The sequence below is a fragment of the Watersipora subatra genome, chromosome 4, assembly GCF_963576615.1.
Source record: "Watersipora subatra chromosome 4, tzWatSuba1.1, whole genome shotgun sequence".
Taxonomy (NCBI): domain Eukaryota; kingdom Metazoa; phylum Bryozoa; class Gymnolaemata; order Cheilostomatida; family Watersiporidae; genus Watersipora; species Watersipora subatra.
The window spans coordinates 28,790,753-28,817,394 of NC_088711.1; the positions used below are offsets into that span (position 1 = coordinate 28,790,753).

The 26,642-nt window shown below is 34.5% G+C and overlaps 1 protein-coding gene across 1 annotated transcript; it reads right to left on the bottom strand.

Moving 5' to 3' along the window:
* Positions 1 to 171: 171 nt before the first annotated feature.
* Positions 172 to 26,605, bottom strand: LOC137395306 (mitochondrial import inner membrane translocase subunit TIM44-like). Its single transcript, XM_068082199.1, has 11 exons — positions 26,539 to 26,605; positions 26,041 to 26,235; positions 25,876 to 25,953; positions 25,234 to 25,302; positions 21,945 to 22,164; positions 18,716 to 18,874; positions 17,785 to 17,877; positions 10,243 to 10,364; positions 8,186 to 8,236; positions 5,205 to 5,405; positions 172 to 311 (listed from the first exon to the last, which is right to left on the bottom strand). The coding sequence occupies exons 2-11, from the start codon at positions 26,122 to 26,124 to the stop codon at positions 192 to 194; spliced, it is 1,197 nt and encodes a 398-aa protein (XP_067938300.1). The 5' UTR covers positions 26,125 to 26,235; positions 26,539 to 26,605; the 3' UTR covers positions 172 to 191.
* Positions 26,606 to 26,642: the final 37 nt, after the last annotated feature.

Sequence of the window (26,642 nt, forward strand, 5' to 3'; positions counted from 1 at the left end):
TATAGGGTCTATCAAAATGGAAATTTACTATTTTAAACAAATAAATTGAGCATCAAATTTCTAGTGTCATTAAACAAGATTCACTCAGTCTTCCACACTCCATTCGTGACAATTTATATAGCTGTCAGATTGGGCAGCGATGCGCAAGTCGCCCACACAAGGCTATAAGGATAAAAAATGCTTATTTATCTCTAAAGCCATTGTTCCGTCGACATAGCAGACAATTCTAATATTCTCCAAGCGGATTTAGGATCAAAATCTTCTTGATTTCTACAGAGTGCCCAGACATAGGTGAACTTCAGGACCTTTTCCTGCAATGACATAAAATATGTGAGGCAATGCCATGGATTTGTTCAAAGCTGCTAGCTTTAATTATAAAATATTATTTATGTATGTTATATTAATGTTAAAATGTGCTAGTTGAATTATTGGCGTAGTATATTAGCAGACCCCTTGAGTCAGTGATTGCCAAATATTGGATGTTGACTGAATTACCAAAAATTTCAATTTTAAAACATGTTTGCTCTATTTTTAAAGCTTTAGTCTTGTTTAAATTCAGGAATATAGATAAACTTTAGGAAACCCTAAGTAGATGTGCAGTTTTCGTAACTACTGTATTTTATCGCCTATAAGACACCTTTTTATCAAAAAAATGAGCAAAAAGGTTTTCCTGCGTCTTATGTAAATAACTAGCTGTGCCTCAAGATGTTAACCGGGTCTTAAAAATCAGCTTATAAACAATGTGAAGTGATGAGAGTTGCCTACCACTTGCTCACCTACCACTATTAGCTTGGCATATTGCCAATGAAAAATTCCAGTAAGCTAGTTAATGAAGCCATAATGGTAAGCCATGACATTGCGAAAGCATTGGCCAGCTAAGCTATTCTAATAATAGCTATAGCTGGAGGGACACACATACATACACACATATCCACATACTTTGAGAAATATAATATATACAGTGAAACTCGGATAACTCAAACTTCAAGGGACCGAGCAAAAGTGTTCGAGTTATTAGAGCGTTCACGTTATCAGGACAGTCATAAGTGCATGTATTTATCAGTAAATACATGTACATATACAAACTATATATAAATCAAAAGCATAGATTGCTTGTTGCAAGTTAAAGGGTCTCTCGTGTGAAGTTTTAAATATTATTTAATCAGAAAGTATAGATATTTTTCTCTATCACTTGAGATTTGTTTGTTGTTTTAGGTGATGTGACTGTCAGGACTCTCAGATGTGACTCTCAGATTAAATTTGGCAAAACTTGATCGCGGTTAAAACTCTCGGTAGAAAAATACATGCGTATTTTTCTACCGAGAGTTTTAACCAAGATCAATTTTGCAGTCAGTTATTACAAAACTGCTTTACTATTAAAAACCCATTATCAATTTTGCCGATTTTACTTAAAATTTATCCGAATTTTACCTCGCTTTTCTTGCTTTCGGAGGGTTATCGCTAAGCGGATGTTTGGTAAAATTTGATTTTTGCAAACCTTTAGAAAAGTAATTAATGAAAATATTTTGCCGATGTTGGTAATAACGAGGCCTAAGAACTACTGAAAGTCGATATTTATTTCTATGGCTTGGAATAAAGTGATATTCTAAAGCGGTCGTAACAACCGTCTCGGTAGCCATTTGGCAAAAAACTGTTCGAGTTAACGGAGTTTCGGTCGAGTTATCTAAAGCCATTTATCATTGCGTGGGAACGGACCAAACAAATACGTTGAGCTAACCGTGTTTTCGAGTTATCCGAGGGCGAGTTATCCGAGTTTCACTGTATATAGATGCAGGTTCAAGATTTGAGAATTTTTGCTGATATTCTACATCAGGAGTCGGCAACATGCGGCTCCGGAGCCGCATGCAGGTCTTTCATCCCTTCGCTGCGGCTCCCTCTGACTTTAGATTTTAACCTTTTTTCACCATATGCCAAGTAATTCATAAAACTAGAAGTTTTTATCACTAAATTTTGTAAGATAATTTAAAAAAATGTAATTATGGTGATAAATCAAACATTGTCGCTTGTTATGCGGCATCAATGACGCTCTATTATTATTAGTACCTTATCACATGATTGTCACGTGTCTTGTTAACTTTAACATAAAAGTGCAGAAAAACTACCGGATTCCCCCGCAGAGGGCCAGGTCGCTACGAGATACCTTATAATATTATGTCAACAAACGAGGTTAAACTATTATAAATCTAGTTAGACTGGCCAGCCACTTAGGACCGCAATATCTCGTCAACAACCCTTCTGACAAACAACATCACTAATACAGGTAGCATACCTTATAACAATTTATGCGCCAATAAAACAGCCAAAACTATTTTGTTGTTGTTTGCAAAAGTGTAATTTTGTTTTCTCAGCAGTTAAATCATTGTATATGCCACACTATTTCGTTTTATGGTATAAACATGATATAAAAGCATTAAAAACTAAACAAAAAAGTTATTTGTAGTATTTATTTATTTTTAATTAAAAATATCAAAAAGGGGTTTGTGGCTCCCACTGCGTTCTTTCCTGCAGAAAACGGATCCAAATGGCTCTTTGAGTGGAAAAGGTTGCCGACCCCTGTTCTACATGAAAATGTCGTAAGATGTCTTATCCTAGCCCAACATTCTCTGGACAAACCATTACAGTTGAACCATTTTTATTTACTGAATGTTTTGCGGCGAATATTGATACAAGAAATGGTGCATTGGTTGTTTTGCGAGGATGATATTGGTCAAAATGCATATTTACAGAAATTGAAGCCTTGCGTCGAAAAGTATAGTTTTGGTCGAGTTATTTTGTTCCTGTTCCTACTGAAGACTTGTACAATCTTGGCGTCTAAAAAAATAAAAACTTTGGAAAGTGAGGAAGGAAACCGTGCTGATGGATGAAGGTGGCGAGTAACTGTTCTGGTGACAATGATGATGACAAACCTTTTTGTTTTGAAGATGAGTAAAATTTGATAACTTGGTTTTCTAGGTTAATACTCCCTTATTATGTCTTATTATTATTGTTAATACTCCCTTATTATGTCTTATTATTATTGTTAATACTCCCTTATGTCTTATTATTATTGTTAATACTCCCTTATTATGTCTTATTATTATTGTTAATACTCCCTTATGTCTTATTATTATTGTTAATACTCCCTTATTATGTCTTATTATTATTGTTAATACTCCCTTATGTCTTATTATTATTGTTAATACTCTCTTATTATGTCTTATTATTATTGTTAATACTCCCTTATTATGTCTTATTATTGTTGTTAATACTCTCTTATTATGTCTTATTATTATTGTTAATACTCCCTTATTATGTCTTATTATTATTGTTAATACTCTCTTATTATGTCTTATTATTATTGTTAATACTCCCTTATTATGTCTTATTATTGTTGTTAATACTCTCTTATTATGTCTTATTATTATTGTTAATACTCCCTTATTATGTCTTATTATTATTGTTAATACTCCCTTATTATGTCTTATTATTATTGTTAATACTCTCTTATTATGTCTTATTATTATTGTTAATACTCCCTTATTATGTCTTATTATTGTTGTTAATACTCTCTTATTATGTCTTATTATTATTGTTAATACTCCCTTATTATGTCTTATTATTATTGTTGTTAATACTCTCTTATTATGTCTTATTATTATTGTTGATACTCTCTTATTATGTCTTATTATTATTGTTAATACTCTCTTATTATGTCTTATTATTATTGTTGTTAATACTCCCTTATTATGTCTTATTATTGTTGTTAATACTCTCTTATTATGTCTTATTATTATTGTTAATACTCCCTTATTATGTCTTATTATTATTGTTAATACTCCCTTATTATGTCTTATTATTATTGTTAATACTCCCTTATTATGTCTTATTATCATTGTTAATACTCTCTTATTATGTCTTATTATTATTGTTAATACTCCCTTATTATGTCTTATTATTATTGTTAATACTCCCTTATTATGTCTTATTATTGTTGTTAATACTCTCTTATTATGTCTTATTATTATTGTTAATACTCCCTTATTATGTCTTATTATTATTGTTAATACTCCCTTATTATGTCTTATTATTATTGATAATACTCCCTTATTATGTCTTATTATTATTGTTAATACTCCCTTATTATGTCTTATTATTATTGTTAATACTCCCTTATTATGTCTTATTATTATTGTTGTTAATACTCTCTTATTATGTCTTATTATTATTGTTAATACTCCCTTATTATGTCTTATTATTGTTGTTAATACTCTCTTATTATGTCTTATTATTATTGTTAATACTCCCTTATTATGTCTTATTATTATTGTTAATACTCCCTTATTATGTCTTATTATTATTGATAATACTCCCTTATTATGTCTTATTATTATTGTTAATACTCCCTTATTATGTCTTATTATTGTTGTTAATACTCCCTTATTATGTCTTATTATTATTATTGATAATACTCCCTTATTATGTCTTATTATTATTGTTAATACTCCCTTATTATGCCTTATTATTATTGTTGATACTCTCTTATTATGTCTTATTATTATTGTTAATACTCCCTTATTATGTCTTATTATTATTGTTAATACTCCCTTATTATGTCTTATTATTATTGTTGTTAATACTCTCTTATTATGTCTTATTATTATTGTTGATACTCTCTTATTATGTCTTATTATTATTGTTAATACTCCCTCATTATGTCTTGTGTTTCATTATTCTATTTTCCTTGATGTGGCAATAGTGAATTAATTAAATAGCAAAAGTAAAAAAATAGTTTCCTTCTCCAAATACTTTCTATAATTTATTATTTTAGTAGCTAAATTTTATGATTCTGTAATAACCTACTAAAATACAAAAAAATATACATATATAAATCTGTCAATATTTTTCCCTTAATGTTCTGTTGAAATTAGGATGTGTTCTATGAAGAAATGCGTCTAACAGGCTATTAGATACAATATATCAATTTGTTTACATACGGCACAAATGTTAACAGATATTGATTGCTCTTGGCATATGAAGTGATTTCCAACGTACAATACGTAAAGTACCTGTTTCAGATAATGACCTTCATATCTGTCAGAAAGTTTTTCACTTAATATGATTATTACAACAGCATACCAGAAAGCCAATAAATAATAAATGTTGCACAACGGAGGAGACTATTCTGTATCAGCTGTCTAACTTACAGGGTCACCTTCAACGACCTTGCCAGATTTATCCCGTATAGCCATTACTTGCTGCGTTTGAAATGTTATTAGCAGCACTGGGCCTTGTTCCATCATCTGACCACTGTGAAGGTCGACATGTTCAACATCTAATACTTGTGAATCCATTATATAACCTAGCTTCTTCGCTTGCTTTATGGGCTCAGCTAGAATGTTATATGGCTACAATAAATATAAAATGACATAGCAACACAGAGCATGTGATCTTGACAAGCAGTAGCTAGAATGTTATATGGCTACAATAAATATAAAATGGCATAGCAACACAGAGCATGTGATCTTGACAAGCAGTAGCTAGAATGTTATATGGCTACAATAAATATAAAATGACATAGCAACACAGAGCATGTGATCTTGACCAACAGTAGCTAGAATGTTATATGGCTACAATAAATATAAAATGACATAGCAACACAGAGCATGTGATCTTGACAAGCGGTGACTGGAAACCATCCTTTTAGCATTTAATAGCCACAATTTTATCGAGGCTTCAATCTATTCATTGATACGAATTGACCTGGGATCATTTATTAGGCAAACTGCTTGAGATGCCAATCAACTCTATAAAGTGTGATGATGTATTTATTCAACCACATTATTGTCTTCATATCGATCTTCCGTTATTCACCAGGTTTTAACACTCACAATATTTGAAATATATTATCAGCTATCGGTGCATTGCAGAAATTGACGGTTTGCCTTTTACTATAAATTTAATGTCATGAGCCAAATTTTGCAGCACATTAAGTCCTGTACAAGTATAAAGAAAGGACATTTACAAGAATTGATCATGACAGAATTTGTGACTTTTTTTGGAAAGAAAACATGTTTGAATGAATATATCTATATATCATGTAGCGAAAATTCAAGTGTTAATTATCTTGTTATAGTCCAGGGACAATTTTAAGCTCAACATCTTTGGTAATTTGTGCCATTTTTATTGCATTAGCTGCCATTAATTATTGATGGACATGTCATCTGATCAGCCTTGTTTTTCAATGAGTTACAAAAGGGAAAAATATACAAATTGCAATGCAATTAATATGAATAATCGTATTCGTAACTAGATGTTTGAGAGTTCTTTAAAAAATATAACTGGAGTCAGAGAATACATACTATCGTCAATTAGTAGCTAAGTACAAAAATGTTAGGGACTACATAGACAGCCCATGAATGACTATTTACAGTGGTACCTTGAGATACAATTGCCCCGACATATGATTTATTTGAGATACGACATGAAAAGTCCTAACAGATTTGTTCTGAAATATGACGAAAAATTTGAGATACAAATCAACCTTGGTCGCCGTGAGTGCTGCTACGGAGAAGTGCGTTCGCTTACCCTGTTTGGTCGTCGCCGCTGCTCTGTTCACATGTGCTTGCTTATTTGTTGTATTTTGGATTATACACCCTTATTACCATACTTTTCGGACAATAAACCACACCCCTATATAAGCAGCATCTGCTTTATTTAAAAAAAAAACGATAAAACAATACATTGGCCGCACCTTTGTATAGGCCGCTTTAGGACTAAAAATGCTTTTTAACATGGCAGCAACTTTGCTGTTTAAAACGGAACAGTGCCTAATGGCACTGTTTCGTATTAACCGACGCTTTTTAACCTAGTGTCTAACGGAACAGTACCGTTGGGCATTGTTTCGTTTTTTCTTTCACCGCTAGAGGTGCACCAACCGGAGATTCTTGTTAATGCGCCCTGATGGTGAAAGAAAAAGCCACAGAATAGCCGCACCCTCATATAAGCCGCATGGCTCAAAACATCAGAAAAAAGTAGCGGCTAATAGTCCGAAAAGTACGATGTTACCGACTATGGGTCTCAAAGCTAAAGACAAAAGTGATGAAAAGAAAAAGTCTGAGGAAATGGTATCGATGAAAGATAACCGTGAAATTATAGTCAAGCATGGTTAGCCTCAGTGATGATTACAAAATTGGAAAAACATTAAAAGCTTTTAAAAAGAGAAAAAATTAGAAATTAGTTTTGCAATGTTTTCATTTTTGTTTGTTTTGCTATCAAGTGTTAGTTTAGTTATTATGTGTACATATATAAAAAGAGATGAAATCATTCCCTGCCACCCTTGACCCTCCTACTCCAGGCCGCTCCTCACCTGTCAATATGGTAATCACCATACAGTAAAGCCTTTTTTTAATTATTTTATTGACATTTATCATACATCAATATGTTATCTTATCATTATGTGTGTTTGTACTAGTTTATTTGGATACGAATTACTATATTATTTGTTATTTAACTGTATTTTGGGATGGTTTCATATCATTGGAATGCATCAATAATAAATTTGTATCTCAAGGTACCGCTGTATATGGATTAGTAATGTAGCTGGTGGGTGTGGACTATTGATGCACTGTTGCTTGTGTAGCAGGATTACCATGGCTGTTGCTTGTGTAGCAGGATTACCATGGTTCATCCTCATACAACAAAATCTACTAGAGTTACCGCTATTCACTCCTCATTCGATGTAACATTTGAGCAAATATTTACCACAGTACCCAATATAATTCATCACTAATAATGGATAATTATATGGAGAACGATCTTTTGCTAACATCGTCTCAGCTCACACCAATAATGGATAACTATATGGATGACGATCTATTTCTAACATAATCTGCTTCAACTATTATAGCAAGGGCAACTGCCATTTCTATAAAAGTTAGATGCGAACAATAACTCTATCAACGAATTTATTACTCACGATTGAAGCAGCAACAGAAACATGCACAAATGTGTTGTTACCAAATATGGTGTTCACTTTAAATAACTATGTGACTGCTGTGAATGTGGTTTCATTGGCTACTCAAATTGGCATTCTCTGTTGAACCACATTACACACATATTGTAAAGCTCCCCATAAGGGAATTATTGATTTTATGGATAAACATCAAATGCGATTACGCAAACTCACCGCTTCAAAGCACCAATCTTCTAAGATATCTAAATGTCCCTTCAACATTGCCTGCAAAAAAACATCCTGTTGTAGTATAGATACAAACGCTTGTATATTGGGCACTATGTTATGGCTACTGATCAAGCCATATTAATACAAGCAGGGTTCGAAAATTTTTTAGATTTGTTTCAAAATAAATCTTTTCTCAATCCTTTTTACTCATGTAAATTATCTCAGTATTGCACATCAGAAAGATGGCGAGCCCACTTTTCAGTATTGGTGACTTGCATGCTTTAAGTTGACAAATTCTTATATAGTATCTTGCATTCAACAGCCGTATAGTTATAATGTGTAAACTACATGTAGGTTAGTAGATTAGAACTACTAGCAGTTTCCCATAAAGTATAAATGAAAACCAAAAATGTAAAAAGGCACTATGAAATATTTAAGCACATTATACCATGCTGTTAATTATGCTGATCATTGTTGTTAACTATGCAAAATATAACTACCAGCTTGCTCATTTTTTTCATAACCTACATGTAGCCTGTTTCTCAACTTTGAATTAACGAAAGCTAAATTTTAGAATACTCTTCGGATGCTCGCACTTGAGGTGATTGCAGTAAAGAGTTTGATGTTATAATGACATTTATTAAACAGAGTAGAGAAGGAAACTGTACCAGTTACAGTTGCTACATGTACCTCACAATTACTCCTACTTAGAGGTTTACTAACTAAACTCATATGTTCTAACTTCAAAGGTTCTTCAGTAACATTGTACAGTAGATGCTCCTATAACATATACCTCCCTATAACATAAATTCCAGACAATGTAAAAAGTTTATGTGAAGTCTTCGCTTCGTACTAAGTAAAGAATTTCATACAACGTAAAGTGCCAAGTCGGACGAGTTCTCAAATTCGATTTGACCATTGATCTATTTCGCCGCTCTTGTGCAATAAAAGCCACGTGTGCATAGCATCATATTTATTATATATACAACTTTCACAACAATCTAGTTCATCGTGATAGATCGCCAGATGTTTTGACAGAACAGAAAACAGCGTAGCTACGCATTGTTCATAAAAACTTGAAGGCGATTGATTGGTGCAAGTGTTACAGACTCGGTCCACCAATCTGAATGTTTAGAGTTGGAGTAGCGTCGAAAGTTGTCTTGCATCCTAACTTTGGCCCCCGGATGCAGATATATGACGAACAGGTTGTACAGTTTTTTGTAAAATATTTTGTTGTTTTGCTTTGTTGTAGACGTATAAAATCATTGTTATTAGTTTTACTTTGTAGAGTACGCCTTGCTGTTTAGATAAATAAGCAAAACGTTGTAAAACAATGTCAAAGATTTGCGCTCCCCATCAACTTATTGTAGAATTACCACAATCATGGTCTATAAAAAAGTGAGATTGATCCATAAAGAGGAGAAAAGTTGTCGATTCAAAATAATAATGTTACAGCTACAGTACAGCACTCAAATTAAAAAGTTAAGTCGAATTTTCTCCTTTTTGTATGCCCAAAGGGATGAGTTTGGAAAGAGCTTGGAAAGGATTAGGCAAGTTACATGTTTTTTACTGTTATTATAACGTAAAATCCCTATAATGTAATCGGTTCTGGAACGGATTATTTACATTGTAGGAGCGTGTACTGTAATAGACATGCTTCATCACACTTGCTTATTCCTGAAAAAAGAATGTTTACAAATTTGTAATGCATATCAACAAAATATTATTTGTAAACATTTTTGTAAAATTAAAAAAAATCAAAACAATCATGATTTTTTACTGAAAAAATTATGATTTCGAACATGATTTGAGTGATTTGATATTTTTATGCAAACCCTGAATAAAAAATGTTCCTTGCCATAAATGCACATCTAAAAGACTGACAAACTGTATAACAAAAAAACCCTAAAATCAACAGAACGAATTGTTTCAATGAAAGTATTTCTTGACTAGACAAGACACTTGTAAAGGTAGATTTACGTGACAAGGACCAGCCTGAGCAATCAGAAAGCAGCAACTCGAAAAGGCAAATCACTGCATCAGGAACCATACTGTTTGCTCACCTCCAAGACATTAGGTATAACATCTGCTTTGCAGAACTTTAGAAATTGCTCCTTATCAAATTCTGGGTCTATTTTACAGATTTCTGTTAGGACTGCTGACAGCTCAGTTTTTGACACGCTGCCTGCAAGACAACCCCTTACATATCACACTCCATGACATTCACATAGATAACCCATCACTGACTTCCTATGAACACTAACTACTCCCAAAGTTACACCATTAGGAATTCGCACTCTTTCATAATTCGTCACATGGGGAGTTGTCTGCACTTCAATTAATTACAAATTCCATTGAAAAAATGAGAGGCTTTCATTTATTTCAGCATTTAGTTAGTTTCAGCATTTATGTTACACGACTGTCTCGAAGGTAAGAACTCTCTACGGTACGTACTGCGCAAAGTACATTGTAATGTTTTATTTTCTTGCAGATCATAACCATTAAGTGCACTAACGCTATTGTAGGTAACTATAGTTACCAAGGTTAACATATCGTTTTTTACTACTTTTTAATGATGAGGATTTTGATGATTTTTACCAGGAGGGGTTTGCATTAGATAATTACTATGGGTTTCTATACCACTCCATACATCTATGCGGTACTTTCGCCTTATGATGGCAACACTGAAACGAAATGAAATCATATAATCGTGTACCAAATAATTTTTGATAGTAATCGTGACAAAACAGACTATATTTAGCCATTACTTGCTGATGCTTTCACATTTACTGTTAAACACCTTTACAGTTTTATTTTTCCTCCTAATTTATTTCAACAAAACACTTCCTTCATGATACGAAATTTAAAAGTTACAGTTGTTTGAAAAAGTTTGGAAACCTTTACAATTGTTTTATTTTTTCTCTTAATTCTTTGAACTGCACAAAAAACCCTTTTCTCATGATATGAAGTTTAAACATTAGAATGGTAAATGTTGTATATGTTGTATATTATAGCTGAATGCCCAGTGTTGCCCGGGTAATAAAAAGTCTTTGGACCGAAAAATTATTTTTATTTCAAGCATAACTGACACAAACAGCTCTCATTGTTTATGCTAGGTAAATCAGACACGCTGATTCCGATTTTGTACTCAAAATAACGATAGGTCAACTAATTTTCAAAGTAGGTACGAGCAATGTTAAATAGCATATCTACCTTTCATAAAAGACTGAGATTATTTTGAAGGCTGAATTTAGACAATGATGGGTTTGAAGACATCCATCTCTATAATTCTAGATCTAGACTAAACATCTCCAACTTCGGTCCCTAAAAAGCCAGGCTACGTCACATAGTTATGGGCGGAGCTTGTTGTGTTAGTTGTGCCGTTTGCGAGATCGATATTGAGGCGCTGTAAAAAAGTCTTCATGACTTTGAAAGTTAGTGGACCAATCTTTATTTTGAGTACAAAATCGGAATCAGAGTGTCTGATTTACCTAGTAAAAAGAATGAAAACTGTTCGTGGCAATTATGGTTTAACATATACAACATTTACCATATATATGTAAACTAGCTCTACAACACATCGGTGCCCAAGTAATAAAAAGTATACATCAATTTTCTGTAGTATTTAACATATAATAGCATTTGCCATTCTAACTTGCAAACTAGATATAATGAGAAAAGTGTTTTGTGTAATTGAAATAAATTAAGAGAGAAAATAAAAACAACTGTAAAGATTTTCAAACTTTGTCAAACAATTGTAACTTTCAAACATCAAAACTTAAAAGAAGTGTTTCGTTGAAATAAATTGAGAGGAAAAATAAAAATGTAGAGGTGTTTAAATGTAAATGTGAAATCATTAGCAAATTAGCATATTGAGCAAGAAATGCTAAATATAGTCTGTTTTGCTATGATTACCAAGAAAAATTATTTGGTTTACAATTATATGATTTTAGTTCGCTTCAGTGTTGGCATGCAAAAATTGACATGCCAATTTTTGCATGCGAAAATGTCATAGGCTATAGACGTACATAGAGTGGTATAGAAACCCATAGTCATAATTTAATGCAATCACCTCCTGGTAAACATCATCATCATTAAAATAGTACCAAAATACTATGTTAACCTTAGTAACTATAGGTACTTGCAATGACTTTGATGCATTTTGTGGTTATGATCTGCAAGATAATATAACATTACAATGTACTGCGTAGAGGGTTTTTACCTTCGAGACAGATGAGTAACATAAACGTTAAAACTAACTTAACTGAATTTAGCTTACTAAACACATACATGTACTTTGAGGAGTGTGAAAAGTGTTTTGTGTAGTTGAAGTAAATTAAGAGAGGAAATAAAACCAACTGTAAAGATTTTCAAACTCTGTCAAACGACTGTAACTTTCAAACTTCATATCATGAGGAAAATGTTTTGTGCAGATCAAATTAAAACAACTATAAAAGTTTAAATGTTAATGTGAAATAAATAGCAAATGATAGCTAAATTAAGTTTGTTTTGCTACGATTACAATAAAAGATGATTCGGTAATGATACAATTAATACGAACTGAGAAAACAAAAACAAAAATCCTGACTATGTTGAATAATAACAATTCTTGCATAGAGGTTTATTAGTGTGTGTATAAAAAAGGTTACTGTTGCACCAGAAGCTTTCCATCAGAACTTTGAATACAAGGATACTGGTAAATCTCGATACAGGTACCAATGTAAAAATGGATTATCGGACTGTCTTTGCTCGAGCAAACGGTGAGAGAATGTAGAGCTCAATCCTCGTCGAGATAATACAATTGTCCGTGTGAAAAGTATTGACCTTCACCGCGATTTAGCAATTGAACCCTACGAAAAGCCAAAAATAGAGAAGTTCACGAAAATGCAAAAAAGCATCGTGTTTCATCGAGTTAATAGAATTCATAGTTTAAAATAATACGACATTTAGGGTGTGCATACGCTATACGGTATATGATAGCTGCTTAGATCATTACGCCTTGTATGGCTCAGTGGTAGAGCGCCTAAATTTTAAACTTGCGGTAGCAATCTCTGTGAGTCATCGGATTGCAAAATTTTAATTCTAAGATTTTAATAGCTGTAGATGGACCTACACAATGACAGATACATAGAAACACAGACAAACTTTGAAAAATATATACATAGATTTGGTAATTTACCAGAAGGACAGTGGTCGGACAACCTTTCTTAACCTGCTAACAAAAATCCATTTCATTACGAAAACAGCATTGTTTGGGCTTTCTTGCCAAATTAGGTTGAAAAAGGTTTCAATGAGATCCGCTGAAATTATATTAAAAATGAAGCCAGAAACTAATAGGTGATAAAAAGTTAAAATTCAGTAGAATAGTTTAAAATGCATACTAAAAATTAGCTTTGGGTGTGTGTTTAGTAAACTAAACTTGTTTAAAATGAATTTATTGTTCACGTTATACGTACGTCTGTCTTAAAGGTAGGAACTCTTTACGGTACATACTGCACATGGCAGTGCTATATATTGATGCAGAACCTTACCAACAAATACACTAAATATACTAAAGTTACTGCAGGTAACTATAGTTACTAAGGTTAATATACTATTTTGTTACTAATTTTTAACATGTAGAGTGCTTGTATAAAACTTTGATGATTTTTAGAAAAGGATGTTTGCATTACATAATTACTATGGTTTCTATACCCCTCCATATGATCTTTTTCCCCATTATGCCAACCCAAGAACAGATTAAAATCATATCCTGAGGATGCACTGTACTAAAACTTAGCTTTAAAGGTTGACTTGCAACAAAATTCACATTACAGTTATCTGGTATCAAAAGATTCACCATGTCTTTTTCTGCTGTATTGTAGGTTCAAAATATGTGGAAATGTGATTACAAGTTCTTAAAAGCTCAAAAACGAACAGTCAATTGCAGCCATCACGAAAACGACGTAGATTGCCATCCCTTTCCAAAACGGCTCAAATGGGACGTAGTTGAACACGATGACTTCTGTTTACACTTTCATGGAACCTCATTCATCAAAATATTTCCATAAATATACATGTACTCCACGCATTCAATAAAACCATGTATATTGTCCTTACGCATCTATTTCACCATCATTGTAATGCTGTCATTTTGAGCAGTGATATCTCAAAACCTACAGTAAAAACTCGTTTGATTTTTTAACCTTAACTCGAAGGAGTGCATATCATCCTCTGATAAACATGAAGAGCCTGTTGGTTACCTGCGGTAGTCGAAAAATGCTGCAGAAATTGTTCGCGCCAATTGCCAGAAAGTGTGGGTCGCATGATCAGATTACGACTAGATGATTAGACCAGGCTGAAACGAAACTGTAAAGTAGCGAGCATCTATATTTGATACGGGCTTTCTGGTAGAACCCGACGTGTTTGTCATAAACTAGTGCTACGAGACGTTTTATATTGAGCTTTCATAGTGAGTTTTATAGTAGCCTTTAATTTCAAGTGATAACATCACGTGTCAAAACAATAACCACAATGTTCGAGTACGCCATCAAAATAAAGAGATTCCAAACTACGGCGTTTTCGTGATGGCTGCAATTAACCGATTAACTGTTCGTTTTTTAGCTTTCAAGAGCTTGTAATCACATTTCCACATATTTTGTACCTACAACACAGGAGAGTAAGACATGGTGGGTCTTTTGATACCAAATACGAATTATTACATTATTATTACAGCTCTCTGTTCACCATGTGAGCAAATTTCAAGAGGGGTAGCCATTTTGAAATAGTCTCCAAAAAAATTTATAGCCTCAAAGTTATGGAAAAAGATTACAATGTGAAGACAACACCTAAAAGAACATAACTCCAAAAAATTATGCATGTATCACAATAATATTCTAACTTATAAGGAAATTATCTTTACTTATCGAATCGCCCTCGTAATGGTAATATGAATTTTGCTGCAAGTAAACCTTTAAAATTATGTTTAGTAAGCTAAATTCAGTTGAGTTAAATTCAATGTTTGTGTTACATGCCTGTCTCGAAGATAAGAACTCCCTACGATACGTACTGCACACAATACATTGTAATGTAACAATGAATAGACTAAATTTACTGTAAGTAACGACAGCTAGTAAGATTAACATACTAGAAATTACCCTGTCATACAGCCCACGACCAAAGTGATATTGGAAAAAAGAAAGGGTACTGATGGTTGAGAAATGCAATATTAGCAGTCAAATGGCACTGCAGTGCGATAGGATAACTGCAATGGTAGCTGTAATGTAATGGGTGTGGGTGTTATTATATACAGCAAACAGCAATAATGAAAGGAAAAGATTATATGTTTATATCTCTCCCCCTGCAATAGGAGAAATGCAATATTAGAAGTAAAATGCACTGATATTATTAGAATAACCAATATTATTAATATAGTAATACAGTAATAATAGAAAACCAATGCACAATTTTGTTTACATTTCAAAACGTCATAGCTAACAATATCAAGAAGTTGTGATATTTCTATAGATTTTTAGAAAATCTACTTAACAAAACTATTTACAAAAAATAATAACATTAACATATTACCCATCATCGATGTTGTTAGTGTGACTATTACACTTCAATAGTCATACAAACTTATAATTAAATATTGTAATAATCTGATAAGAATCGCTAGAAAAAAATATCATCGTTATTTCCTTTACTTTCACTGCTTTGGACATCATTTAGAATACCAAAGTACTCAAAAGTTTCCAAAATGTCAGTTACTTTGAAAGCGGCAAAAAAGAAACGATTTCTGTACTTCTACGTTAATTACAGAAACCTTCGGCAATTCGACAATGCTATAGACTGGTGAAATGTGCACGTCATTTTTTCGTGAAATGCGCACAACTTAATGGTTCTATTCTCTGCCGCTCGGTGTTTCGTTTGCCGGTCTTAATTTGGATAAAAGTAAGGCTTGGCCAGTTTTAATAAAGATTTTTGGCCGAATTAATCTGTCTATTTATGTATAATCCGATCAGATGGGTTAGTTTTAAGATATTGCGGTAACCTTTCAAAGACTTGGTAACATATTTAAATAGGTTTATATGTGTTCTGTATCGTTATTACACTTTAACGACTCTACAAAAAAATGGTTAAATTTGTTGATGGGATTTTGATACAAGGGTTTCCGACATTGTTGATGAAAAACTTTCGTAAGTTGTGTGCACATGCATTTATCATAGAAACTCTCGCTCCGCTGGGATTATTTTGTTACTAATTTTCAATATGTACAACACTAGTATAAAAATTTGACCAGCAAAGACCAGGGGGGTGTTTGCAGAACCGCTTCCGATGCCAACTTTTCGCCTTACAATGCCAACACTGGAACGGATTAAAACTGCATGGCGAGAATACACACTAATATACAAGGTCTGATGGTCTTGGGGAGCACGGAGACTTCCACTGGCTACTTTGGTATTTAGTCTCTGGGTCGTAACCATACACCCAAGACATCTCCAGTTGGTACCTTCGAAAGAAAGTTTTATCATTCCTTAAAAGCTTTCTTAAAATTGTTGCAAGTGTGCATCCTGAGCTCCTTTTGGTCATCAGTTTGCAAGCGTGGCACGAACTTTGTTGCGACTCTTGTCATGTTCAAATCGTCAGTTAAAACTCTTTGAACATTACCAAGTCGCCTCTCCAGAAATCTCTCTAATGGTTAAACAATAATCTGCCATGACTAGTGATCTCACACTGTCGATTGACAAGCAGGTTCTTACGGAGGCTGGTCTGCCAGACCTCACATCATCTTCAGTGCCGTCTCTACCTTCACGAAACGGTTTGTGCCAATCAAAAACTTGCGTTTTCTTTAGAGCAGCATCTCCAAAAGCAATATTTAACATTTCAACTGTCTGAGTACTTGTCTTCCCTAACTTCACACAAAATTTAATGCAAACATGCTGTTCTGATTGATTAGACATGACAATAAATATGTTAAAAAACCGCCGAAAGCACTTGACAGACCTTGACATATCATCAGCTCATGTGAAAACGTGCTGTCATAGCAACCCAAAATTTAGTAACAACACTCCGGAGGTGTTTCCCGGCAAATGCTGCAATGGGAGTTTCCATTGTGCAAATATGCAAGTGTACACAACTCTATTCCGGGAAATTTTGGATCAGACCTCATAGATGCAACTAGCTGTGCTACCCGGTGATGCCCGGGTATTAAAAATCTGCTTATAAACAATGGGAGGTAATGAGAGTTGCCTGCCGCTTGCTATTAGCCTGGTACATTGCCAATGGCTAATTTGAGTAAGCTTACTAATAAAAGCTACAACTCTCTGTGACATTACGCTTTCATGCTGTGTCATGGCCGAAAGCGTTAGCCTATTTGCTCCCATATAGTGACATATATTGCCTAGTGAATCGGTCAAGCTCGTGTTGTGCCGGAAGGTGCCGGACTGGCGAACAGGAGGTTCCAAGATCAAATCTTCTGCTTTACAAATTCTGTATTCCAAGATTTTAATAGCTACAAATGGACATATACAGCGACGGACGACCAACATTGAGATATATACATATTAACCATATGAAGAAGGAAATAAGGCGGGCTCAAAACCACATCCTGCATAGAGACTGACCGAAAACATGACCTATTTTATCTGTGATAGAGCGTGTCATCCGGATAGCTATGTTATCACTCTCGTCATATTGTGTCTTCAAGTCAAACATTTCTGCAAGTAAAAGACAAAGAAAAATATTTAGCTACAAGAGTTGGTCCCAAACTAACTTGTAGTTAGGGACCAACTACAAGTTAGATAGGGACTGGCAACAAGTTAACTAATTTGTAGTTAGTTACAAGTTAACTAATTTGTAGTTAGCTACAAGTTAAGAGACTACAAACTAGTTCTGGGCACAGGTAATAAAACTCGATGAACTTGCCGATTTATTTTCTCTCGAGCCTCAGTTTTGGATATGTCCAATATATGTCCAATGTTTGGAAATTTTAGACATGAAACCCTCATAAACAAACACGATACCCAAAAAATGTGCACGACAGTACCAGCTACTCGAAAAACTCAAACAGAAGGTGAGTCTAAACTCGTTGGCCAAAAAGTACTCGTGCTCGGCACTAGTGCAAACACATGAGAAACCCAATAGCATATTTATAAACATAATAAAATCTAAAAAAAGGCTTTTATAATGCAAAACAAGTTTGTGTTTTTCCTATAAGCTACTGTAACTGACAAAATTTTGCAATCAAAGTACATGCAAAGGACAAAGTCTATAAAAACTGTATAAGCTGTCTGAATGCTTCCTCAGTGATATGTATAATTATATTGCAAGGGAAACAACTGAACCCACTGGCTGTAAAAGTTACAAACATGAAACATGAAAATAAAGGGTAGGAACAATGAACACTGGTCATAAAATATGTCAAAGAGCTGATCAATCATATGTATTAAGCAGCCAGTACCACTGTTGGATTATAGGCCAGGCTTACTTTACCCTAACCCGCGAAAGTTTACCATGTAAATGCTGATAGCTGATGCTACTAACTGTGATACTAACTGTGCATGTACTGATTGTTGTCTTTGAAGTTTTGCCAGTTTTGGCTCCATTTGCTGTCTTTGTGCATGACCATACCCGTGCTCTCTGTATCCGCATCAAACACCTTATCATCAGCCATAGATGACACAGTTGCCAAGTCTGAACGTTTCTTTAGTTTATCTGCAGCGAAAAATTGATGCCTGCTTTTAAACTGATCATCCGTGGTAAGTGATGAAGTTTATAAGAAGAGCGTAATGTTGTAGCATTATTGTATCGAACTTCATGTTTATTAGTCAACAACTGGCGCTACAGGTGCCCTAACTACGCTCTGTGAAACAGAAAGTTGCCATATACAGTTATGTGCAAAAGTATGGAGCCGCCCTGCGAATTTGCATGAACTCAAAGTTCAAACTCAAATAGAATAAATAGAACTATTTCAAATATAACAAAGCAAGGTATCATTTCAATCCTACCATTCTCTTCCTTAAGATGGTGCTAATTAAAACATAATTACAAAGTTTACTCCACTTGTGTAATCTCCTAATGGACCTGAGACTCTCACTCAAATAAGTTTAGTATTCAATAATAATAAGAAGCGAGTACAAGTAATTATCATAATTCCATCCCCTGAAGCCATTGTTGCAAAATCTTTGAAGGATTGCAGTTTTTGTGCACCTAAGGATATAAAAAAAATTTTTTTAACATTTTGTGCATTCGTTATACAATATTTTTTGTTAGTAACATGCTCACTATGAAAACTACTGCGCAACAGCAAGCAGCCATCATTTTCCTTCATAAAGAAGGACTTTCTATGCGAGAAATGGTCAAAAGAGTTGGTTCTTAAAGAAAAGAAGTGTCTGGTGTCATCCAGAGATTCAACGAAACTGGCAGTACTGAAGATAAACCACGCTCTGGTCGCCCCAAAAAAGAGCACTTGTAGACAAGACAGAACTCTGGTGCCGCTTTTCTTGACAGACCGTAGAAAGTCTAGCAGTGAACTAACCAGAGACTGGCAGAACACAAGCAATATTAAAGTGCATTCATCTACAATTAGAAGACGACTAATTGCTGCCAGATTGAAAGGCTGCAAACCAAGAAAGCAGCCACTGGTGACAGAGAAACAACGGCGCAATCAAATAAAGTGGGCCAAAGACAGCCAAAGACACGGAGTGTGAACCAGTGGAAAAGAGCACTTTTCTCCGATGAAACTACCTTTTCTGTTACAAACCACTCTAGTTTGCAGTTTGTTAGAAGAAAACCAAGAAAAGCTTTCAAACCATGATGTAACATTCCCATGGTTAAGCACTTTGTATCATTGATGGTTAGAAACTGTATGGCCGGCATCAGGGGTTGTACGACTCGTTTTTGTACTTGGCATGATGAACGGAGAAAAATATATCAAAACCATGGAAAAAAAGATGCTACCAAGTGCTACGACATTGTTTGGTGAATGATCAACTGAGTGGTAATTCCAGGATTACAATGCCTCCTTCCACCGTGCCAAGAAAGTAAAGAGTGGATGCAACAAGAGAGAGTCAGCATATTGCCATGGCCAGCTCAGAGCCCAGATTTGAATCCCATGGAAAATCTGTGGCAGCATATAACAGCTATACTAAACAAGACAAAGCCAAAGATTAAAAAAGATATGATGGAAGGCCTTGTGAAAGCTTGGCACAGATTAATTGAGCCATAAGAACCTGAAAAGTTGGTTGCGCCATTGCCCAACCGCTGTCGTCTTGTCATAAAGAACAAAGGCTGGTAACACAAGAACTGAGCATACCAGGCTTTAAAAATCACTTCCAGGTTTCAGAAATCACTTCTAGTCTCTTATAGAGAATATTTATACAACCAACGGCCTTTTTTATGGCCACCAACTTGTTCAAACAAATGTTCACTTTCAGAAATTATTTAGTAGATTGTATAACTACATGCACTGAACAATAGAGGTAGCCTATTGTTTTAATTATTATTTAGTAAGTTAATAATTAAAACAATTAGATAGACACTCTCAGCATTAAAATGATACCAATATATTTGCTGTAGCTATATTCTAAGCGGAGTTGCAAGAGCTTGAAGTTTGAAATTGTAAATACTTTAGAAGCGGCTCCATACTTTTACACATGACTGTACATGTCCAGTGTAGAAAACCCAATGAACATCCATATTGCAGAAGACATAATAGAAACTTGGTCCACTAAAAACCAGTTAAAGCCGAGAGCATGTTCAACAGAAAGCATATTTAACAGAGAGCATGTTCACTAGAAAACGTCTTTAACAACACCCATGTCAAACAATCAGAATGCATACGTGTCTATACAATATCGACACCTATAGGAGATCAGAAATCTCAGAGACAATATCAAGAGAAAAATTACCTAATTGTTGCAATGTTAGTGAGAAATCTATATCGTCAATTTAGAACAACATTGCTAATATCTAGTTGACCTTGCGTTCACTCTACATATTCCCTGACAAGAAACGACAATTGTCAAATGCATAATTTAAAATATACCCGATGTGTGTTAGCAATATACCATCTGCTTACCCAGTGCACTCAAACCAATAGACGGTGAAAATTACATTAGGGCAAGACCACCCTACAACAGCCGACATGACTACAACAAGACCATACTAGGAGGAGACCAGACCACAAAAGACTACATGACTACAACAAGACCATAATATTATAGACCTGACTACAACAGGATCATAATAGGCCAGACTACAATAGGATCACAATAGGAGGAGACCAGACTACAACAGGATCATAATAGGAGGAGACCAGACTATAACAGGATCATAATAGGAGGAGACCAGACTACAACAGGATCATAATAGGAGGAGACCAGACTACAACAGGATCATAATAGGAGGAGACCAGACTATAACAGGATCATAATAGGAGGAGACCAGACTACAACGGGATCATGCTAAAATAAGGCAGCAAGTTCACACATGACACTTAATGGCAGTGTGCCAAGTTGACACTACACTTCACAACATCTGAGACAAATGACTAGGAAAATAATGAAAAAGGAAGAAACATCAAGCACAGAAGCAAAGGCAAAAACCGGCTTGCTACTTTACATTACGAGTCATGCTCTTAATGAAGGGAGAGACTGTGATATTGAACTGATTGGTATTAAGAGGTAACATAGTTTCATGCAACTAAACACATGAAAGTTAGAGTTGACATCTATGGTGATTACTTGATACCATTTGAGGAAGTGGACATTCCTTTAAAACTCACGAGGTGACGTGTAGTGTCTACTGCTGACCTTGGCAGCTTCATCCAATTCCTCTTTAACTGACTTCACACCATCAGTGACAGTCTTGAACACATCTGTTTTTCCTATCGACTCTCCAGTCTTCTTCGCGGTCTCAGCTGCCTTTGATGCTGACTCGGCTACTTTGGAGCCAATGACACCCGCCTTCTTTACCATCTCATTCTTTTGAGCTTCTTCCCAGCTCTAGAAAAAGTGAAATGATTATTTAAAGCTTACTATTATATAGTTACACGTAACAATAAGCTTTACAAAGTACCTCATTAATTAAAGTTTGATTAATCTCATCATACACCGCTCCATATAGATATGTGGGTTCAATGAAGAATAAAAACCTCTATCCTTTTTTAATCTATCCTCCATCTCCATTCTCTCTCTAAGTTTCTCCTGTATTCAACCCAGCCGCTTCGCTTGATCAATGATCATTTAGTAACAAAAATTTGATAAAATGTCTATATGGTCTAGCATGAAGCACCATGGTGACGTATGCTCTTTTATTCATAACTGATATTTCATTAACCAGTCTTTCCAGCATACAGTAGACGCTCCTATAACGTATACCTCCTATAATGTAAATGCCAAATGACGTAGAAAAATTATATTAAGTTTTTGCTGCGCACTCCGTAAAAAATTCCATATAACATAAGGTGTCAAGTCAGGCAAGTTTTCAAATTCGATTTAAACATTAGTTTATTTCACTGCATTTGCGGAAGATATCTATTATATCTTGTATATCTATTATACATGTACATAAATTTTGCGACATTCTAGTTTGTCGTACTAAATCATCAGATGTGTCTACAAAGCAGAGAATAAGATAGCTGCGCAAATGTTCATAAATACTTAGTCTTAAAAGCAATCGATTGGTGCAAGTCGGTCTACCAATCCGAATGTCACGTGTTGGAGTATTGTCGAAAGCTATTTTTTATTTTAACCTTGACCCCTGGATACAGATAGACAACGAACAGGTAGAACCGCTTTTTATAGTAAAAAGGTTTTGTTGTTTTGCCTTGTTGTAGAAGTACAAAATACTTGTTATTAGTTTTACAAAATAGATTTTGCTGTTTAGAAAAAAAACAAGCAAATCATTGTAAATGAATGTTAAAAATGTGCAGTCCCATCAACTTGTTGTAAAATTACCGCAATCATTGTCTATAAAACCCGTGAGATTGACTATAAAAAAGAAAAAGGTATTGATGCAAACCAATAACACTGCAGTTACGGTACAGCCCAAAAATTAGGGAGGTGAGTTTGGAAAGGTGTCACGTGTGGGAGTTCCATACTCAAAAAAGGGTGAATTTGAAAAGATCTTAGAATGGATTAGGCAACTTACATGTATTTTACTGTTGTTATAACGTTAATTCCCTATAAAGTAACCGTTATTGGAACGGATTATTTATGTTGTACGAGCACCTACTGTACAACATAGAAACAAATACTTGAATATACAACCCCAATGATTCTAAAATATCCTAGGTTGAAAGTTTTTCGATGCATCATGATTTCATCAGTGGAAATGAATAAGCTGAAGGTCGAAATTGCAAAGAAATAAAAAGGATAGAAATTTTAGAAGTACATAAACTGAGACCAATTAAAATTCACTAAGTCTGTGGTGCGAAACAAGTCTGGAGATGCCTTGAATTTGTTCTATAAATAGAAATATCTTCTCACGCTTGCTGGATGGGAAATTTTCTTATCCATGTTATATTTGGTATCATATAAAACTCTCACGGTGGCTAGTTTAGATCTAATTTAGCTTAATTAATCTAATAGGGTCTAGTTTAATACAGCTATTGGTTGGGGGAGTTAGTTTATTACAGTAGCAAAATTAGGGTGCTATTTAATTTGCTATAAAACAAGGTTGAGGAATGGTAAATTAACTCTGAGAGGGATTGAAGAAGGCCTATCAGTGTTAACAATCAGTGACCAGATTTGACTCCTGCCAAACATTACCTTGCGCTACAAATTATGGCAAAAGTTGAAGTCCTCTTCAGTTCTTTGAATACAAATGTAATCAGCATGTGCAGGCGGATACCGGAGTATACGGAAAAACTGATCATTTGCCTGCACAAAAAGGTTAGTTACATGGGATAAATAGTAAATTAAGTGAGCTTTGGTAATCGTTATTGGCTGAAGATCGCAAACAAAAACTTTGGACTAGGCAGATGTTTATTAGTTTCAAAGTTAAATCCAGTTTAGAGTTTTGCTCTCCAATGAAGCGGCACTACAGCTCACTATTTAAGTAAATTATTTCCTTTACAGTGTCTCACACGAACTGTGAAGCGTCCAATCGTAGCTAGGGTGTGAGTACGTATCGACAGAATTTGCATCTCTTCAGATATAATGGACTGAAACTTAGCAAAAGTAATTCTTTTTCAAAGTCCCTTTACAACACTTGAAAACCCAGAAATGTCTGGTACCAATAATTTATAGTAGGACATAGGTTTAACCTCAGTACCAGTTATTACAAGCATATATAGATTACTGTAATGGTGTGTAAGCACTTGAGAATAAAGTTATAATCCGTATCACTTTTACTACGTCCACCTTTCATGCATCGCACAGCCTACACTTCTGTGCCTGTGAGTAAAGTAACAAGAAGAATCTCTTTTTAAGTTCAAGCTTTCGACTGAACTATTTCGAGACTACCTCCAGGAGTTGCAAAATTATCTCAAGTAAATTGAACACAAGGACTTTTGCATATATATATCGTCTAGCTAAAGTGTAATCTCAGTAGTTCATTGAGTATATCAACTCATTAACGCGCATAATTCACTCTCTGTTTTGGGAAGCAGCAAGAAGGCTTTTTATGCATGCAGCGTTGGGAGTTGAAGTCCTACTTGACAAGTTTTGCTACGGAAGAATCCACTACTCACACATTAAATGAATTTTGTAAAACTCAACACAGTCTCATCATATCAAAAAGTCACAACGTATAAAAAGCTCAGTGTAAAGCTACAGTCCCTACTACTATTAAAATTCCACAGCTGCCAATGATAATCCAACATAAATGGTTTTTAGAAAACTATGTTAGCGAATTTCATAAACAAGTATCTACGCTCTAGCCTTAGTCCATCGCAAACGTGCTGGGTTCCTAGTCACTCATTGCTTCATTATCGGCTCAGAGACTGCATTTGGCATCCTTGATATGATGTGCTTTTAACCGATTATTGGTGATTGTGTCTTGAGTAAAAATGCTTGGTGCTTTACCAAGTCTAAAGACAAGTAAGCCAGTGATTATGTAAAAAGCCTTACATCAGCAGCTTTCTTCTGTAATTCTTCTAATTTCTGTTTCATAGCGGAGCTCTCCGACTCTATGTTTTTCTAAAAGCAAATGAGATAGCTAGATAAAGAGAACAGAAGTTAGCGAAAAATGCCAGCATGAGAATGCTGACAGAACAGAATTACAAAAGCTGAAATGGTATGTAACATGAATTCATAGTCGATTACAGCGAATGAACTAGGAACATCTGCATGCCTGATAGACAAATATTTATTATAATAAGAGTCGTGGCCGTCTGTATGGAGCCACACGAAGAGCATTAGGAAAATGAATACGCCACTGGGAGGTGAACCCAGAGATTCAGATTACCATCCAAGCACCCTACCATCTGAGGCGCTCAACCACCTTTCCACATCAAAGAATAACTGTTAATATAGTGATTACACATGATGATCTCTCATGGCGCATAGGACTGCCTTGGTACTAATAATAATAAAATAGTTACTGTTGTCTGCGAGCTTCAAACTTGTTAACTATTGATATTTTTTATACCTGAAGTAAAAAAAAATGCAACTCGAAATAAATGTAAAAGCAATTGTTATAGCCTAATAACACAAAAACAAAATGAACTAATGAATGAACTAATATACATGCATACCATTTAAGCTACTTACATATTTCTGTCGAGCCTGCTTTAAAGCATCAGAATCTTCCAACTTCTTTGTTTGTTCTCGGAATGCTTTGAGATTTTCCTAAAACGTATTTTTAAATTAGCACTTACAAATATAGCCTAGCTGTGAACTGGTGTATTGAGCAAGACTGACAGCAAAAATTCTTACCTTTAGCTTTTCATCTTTACCGAATCCGTCCCGAATATTGCTGATTATATTTTCTAAAAAACCGGACCGTTTTCCGCTTGACATATGTCTATTCTGCACACGGTATAAAGGAACATGGATGTGTGTATTGGAAGTATGGTGTTGATGAAGACCGGGCTTTGCTACATTTGGTATCGTGTCGCAAGTCAAAACATTCTACAAATAATGAACAAGTTGAATCAACAAACACATTATCCTTCAACAAACGACGCTATTTTAAACATTTCAAATGCACATTATAAAGCTCGTTCCAAAGCTTCAACTTAGTCTTCGAGCACGTCGATACATTGCAATAAGTGCAAAGCACTGGTGCCGGTAGACCGTAAATAAAACTACCTTAAAGATCAGCAACAATAACGAAGGGCTAATGTGTAGTTAGAATGCAAACATAAATCATCCCATAATTGATTAATAAAATTATTGTAATTCGTCAAACAAATGATTTTTTATCACACTTACCTGAGAGTATACATTACAAAGAAGTTTCTTAGAAACTTTATATACATGTGCACCGTAAGCTGACGCCATTTTCTAACTTTCTTCAATGACGATTTCTCGTTGTT

Coding starts and splice junctions, on each gene's coding strand:
- LOC137395306 (XM_068082199.1), bottom strand. CDS start 26,124: ATGTCAAGCGGAAAACGGTCCGGTTTTTTAGAAAATATAATCAGCAAT. Junction 5,406..8,185: donor AAGATTGGTGCTTTGAAGCG/GTGAGTTTGCGT, acceptor TATTTATTGTAG/CCATATAACATTCTAGCTGA. Junction 312..5,204: donor AGGTCGTTGAAGGTGACCCT/GTAAGTTAGACA, acceptor ATGTCATTGCAG/GAAAAGGTCCTGAAGTTCAC.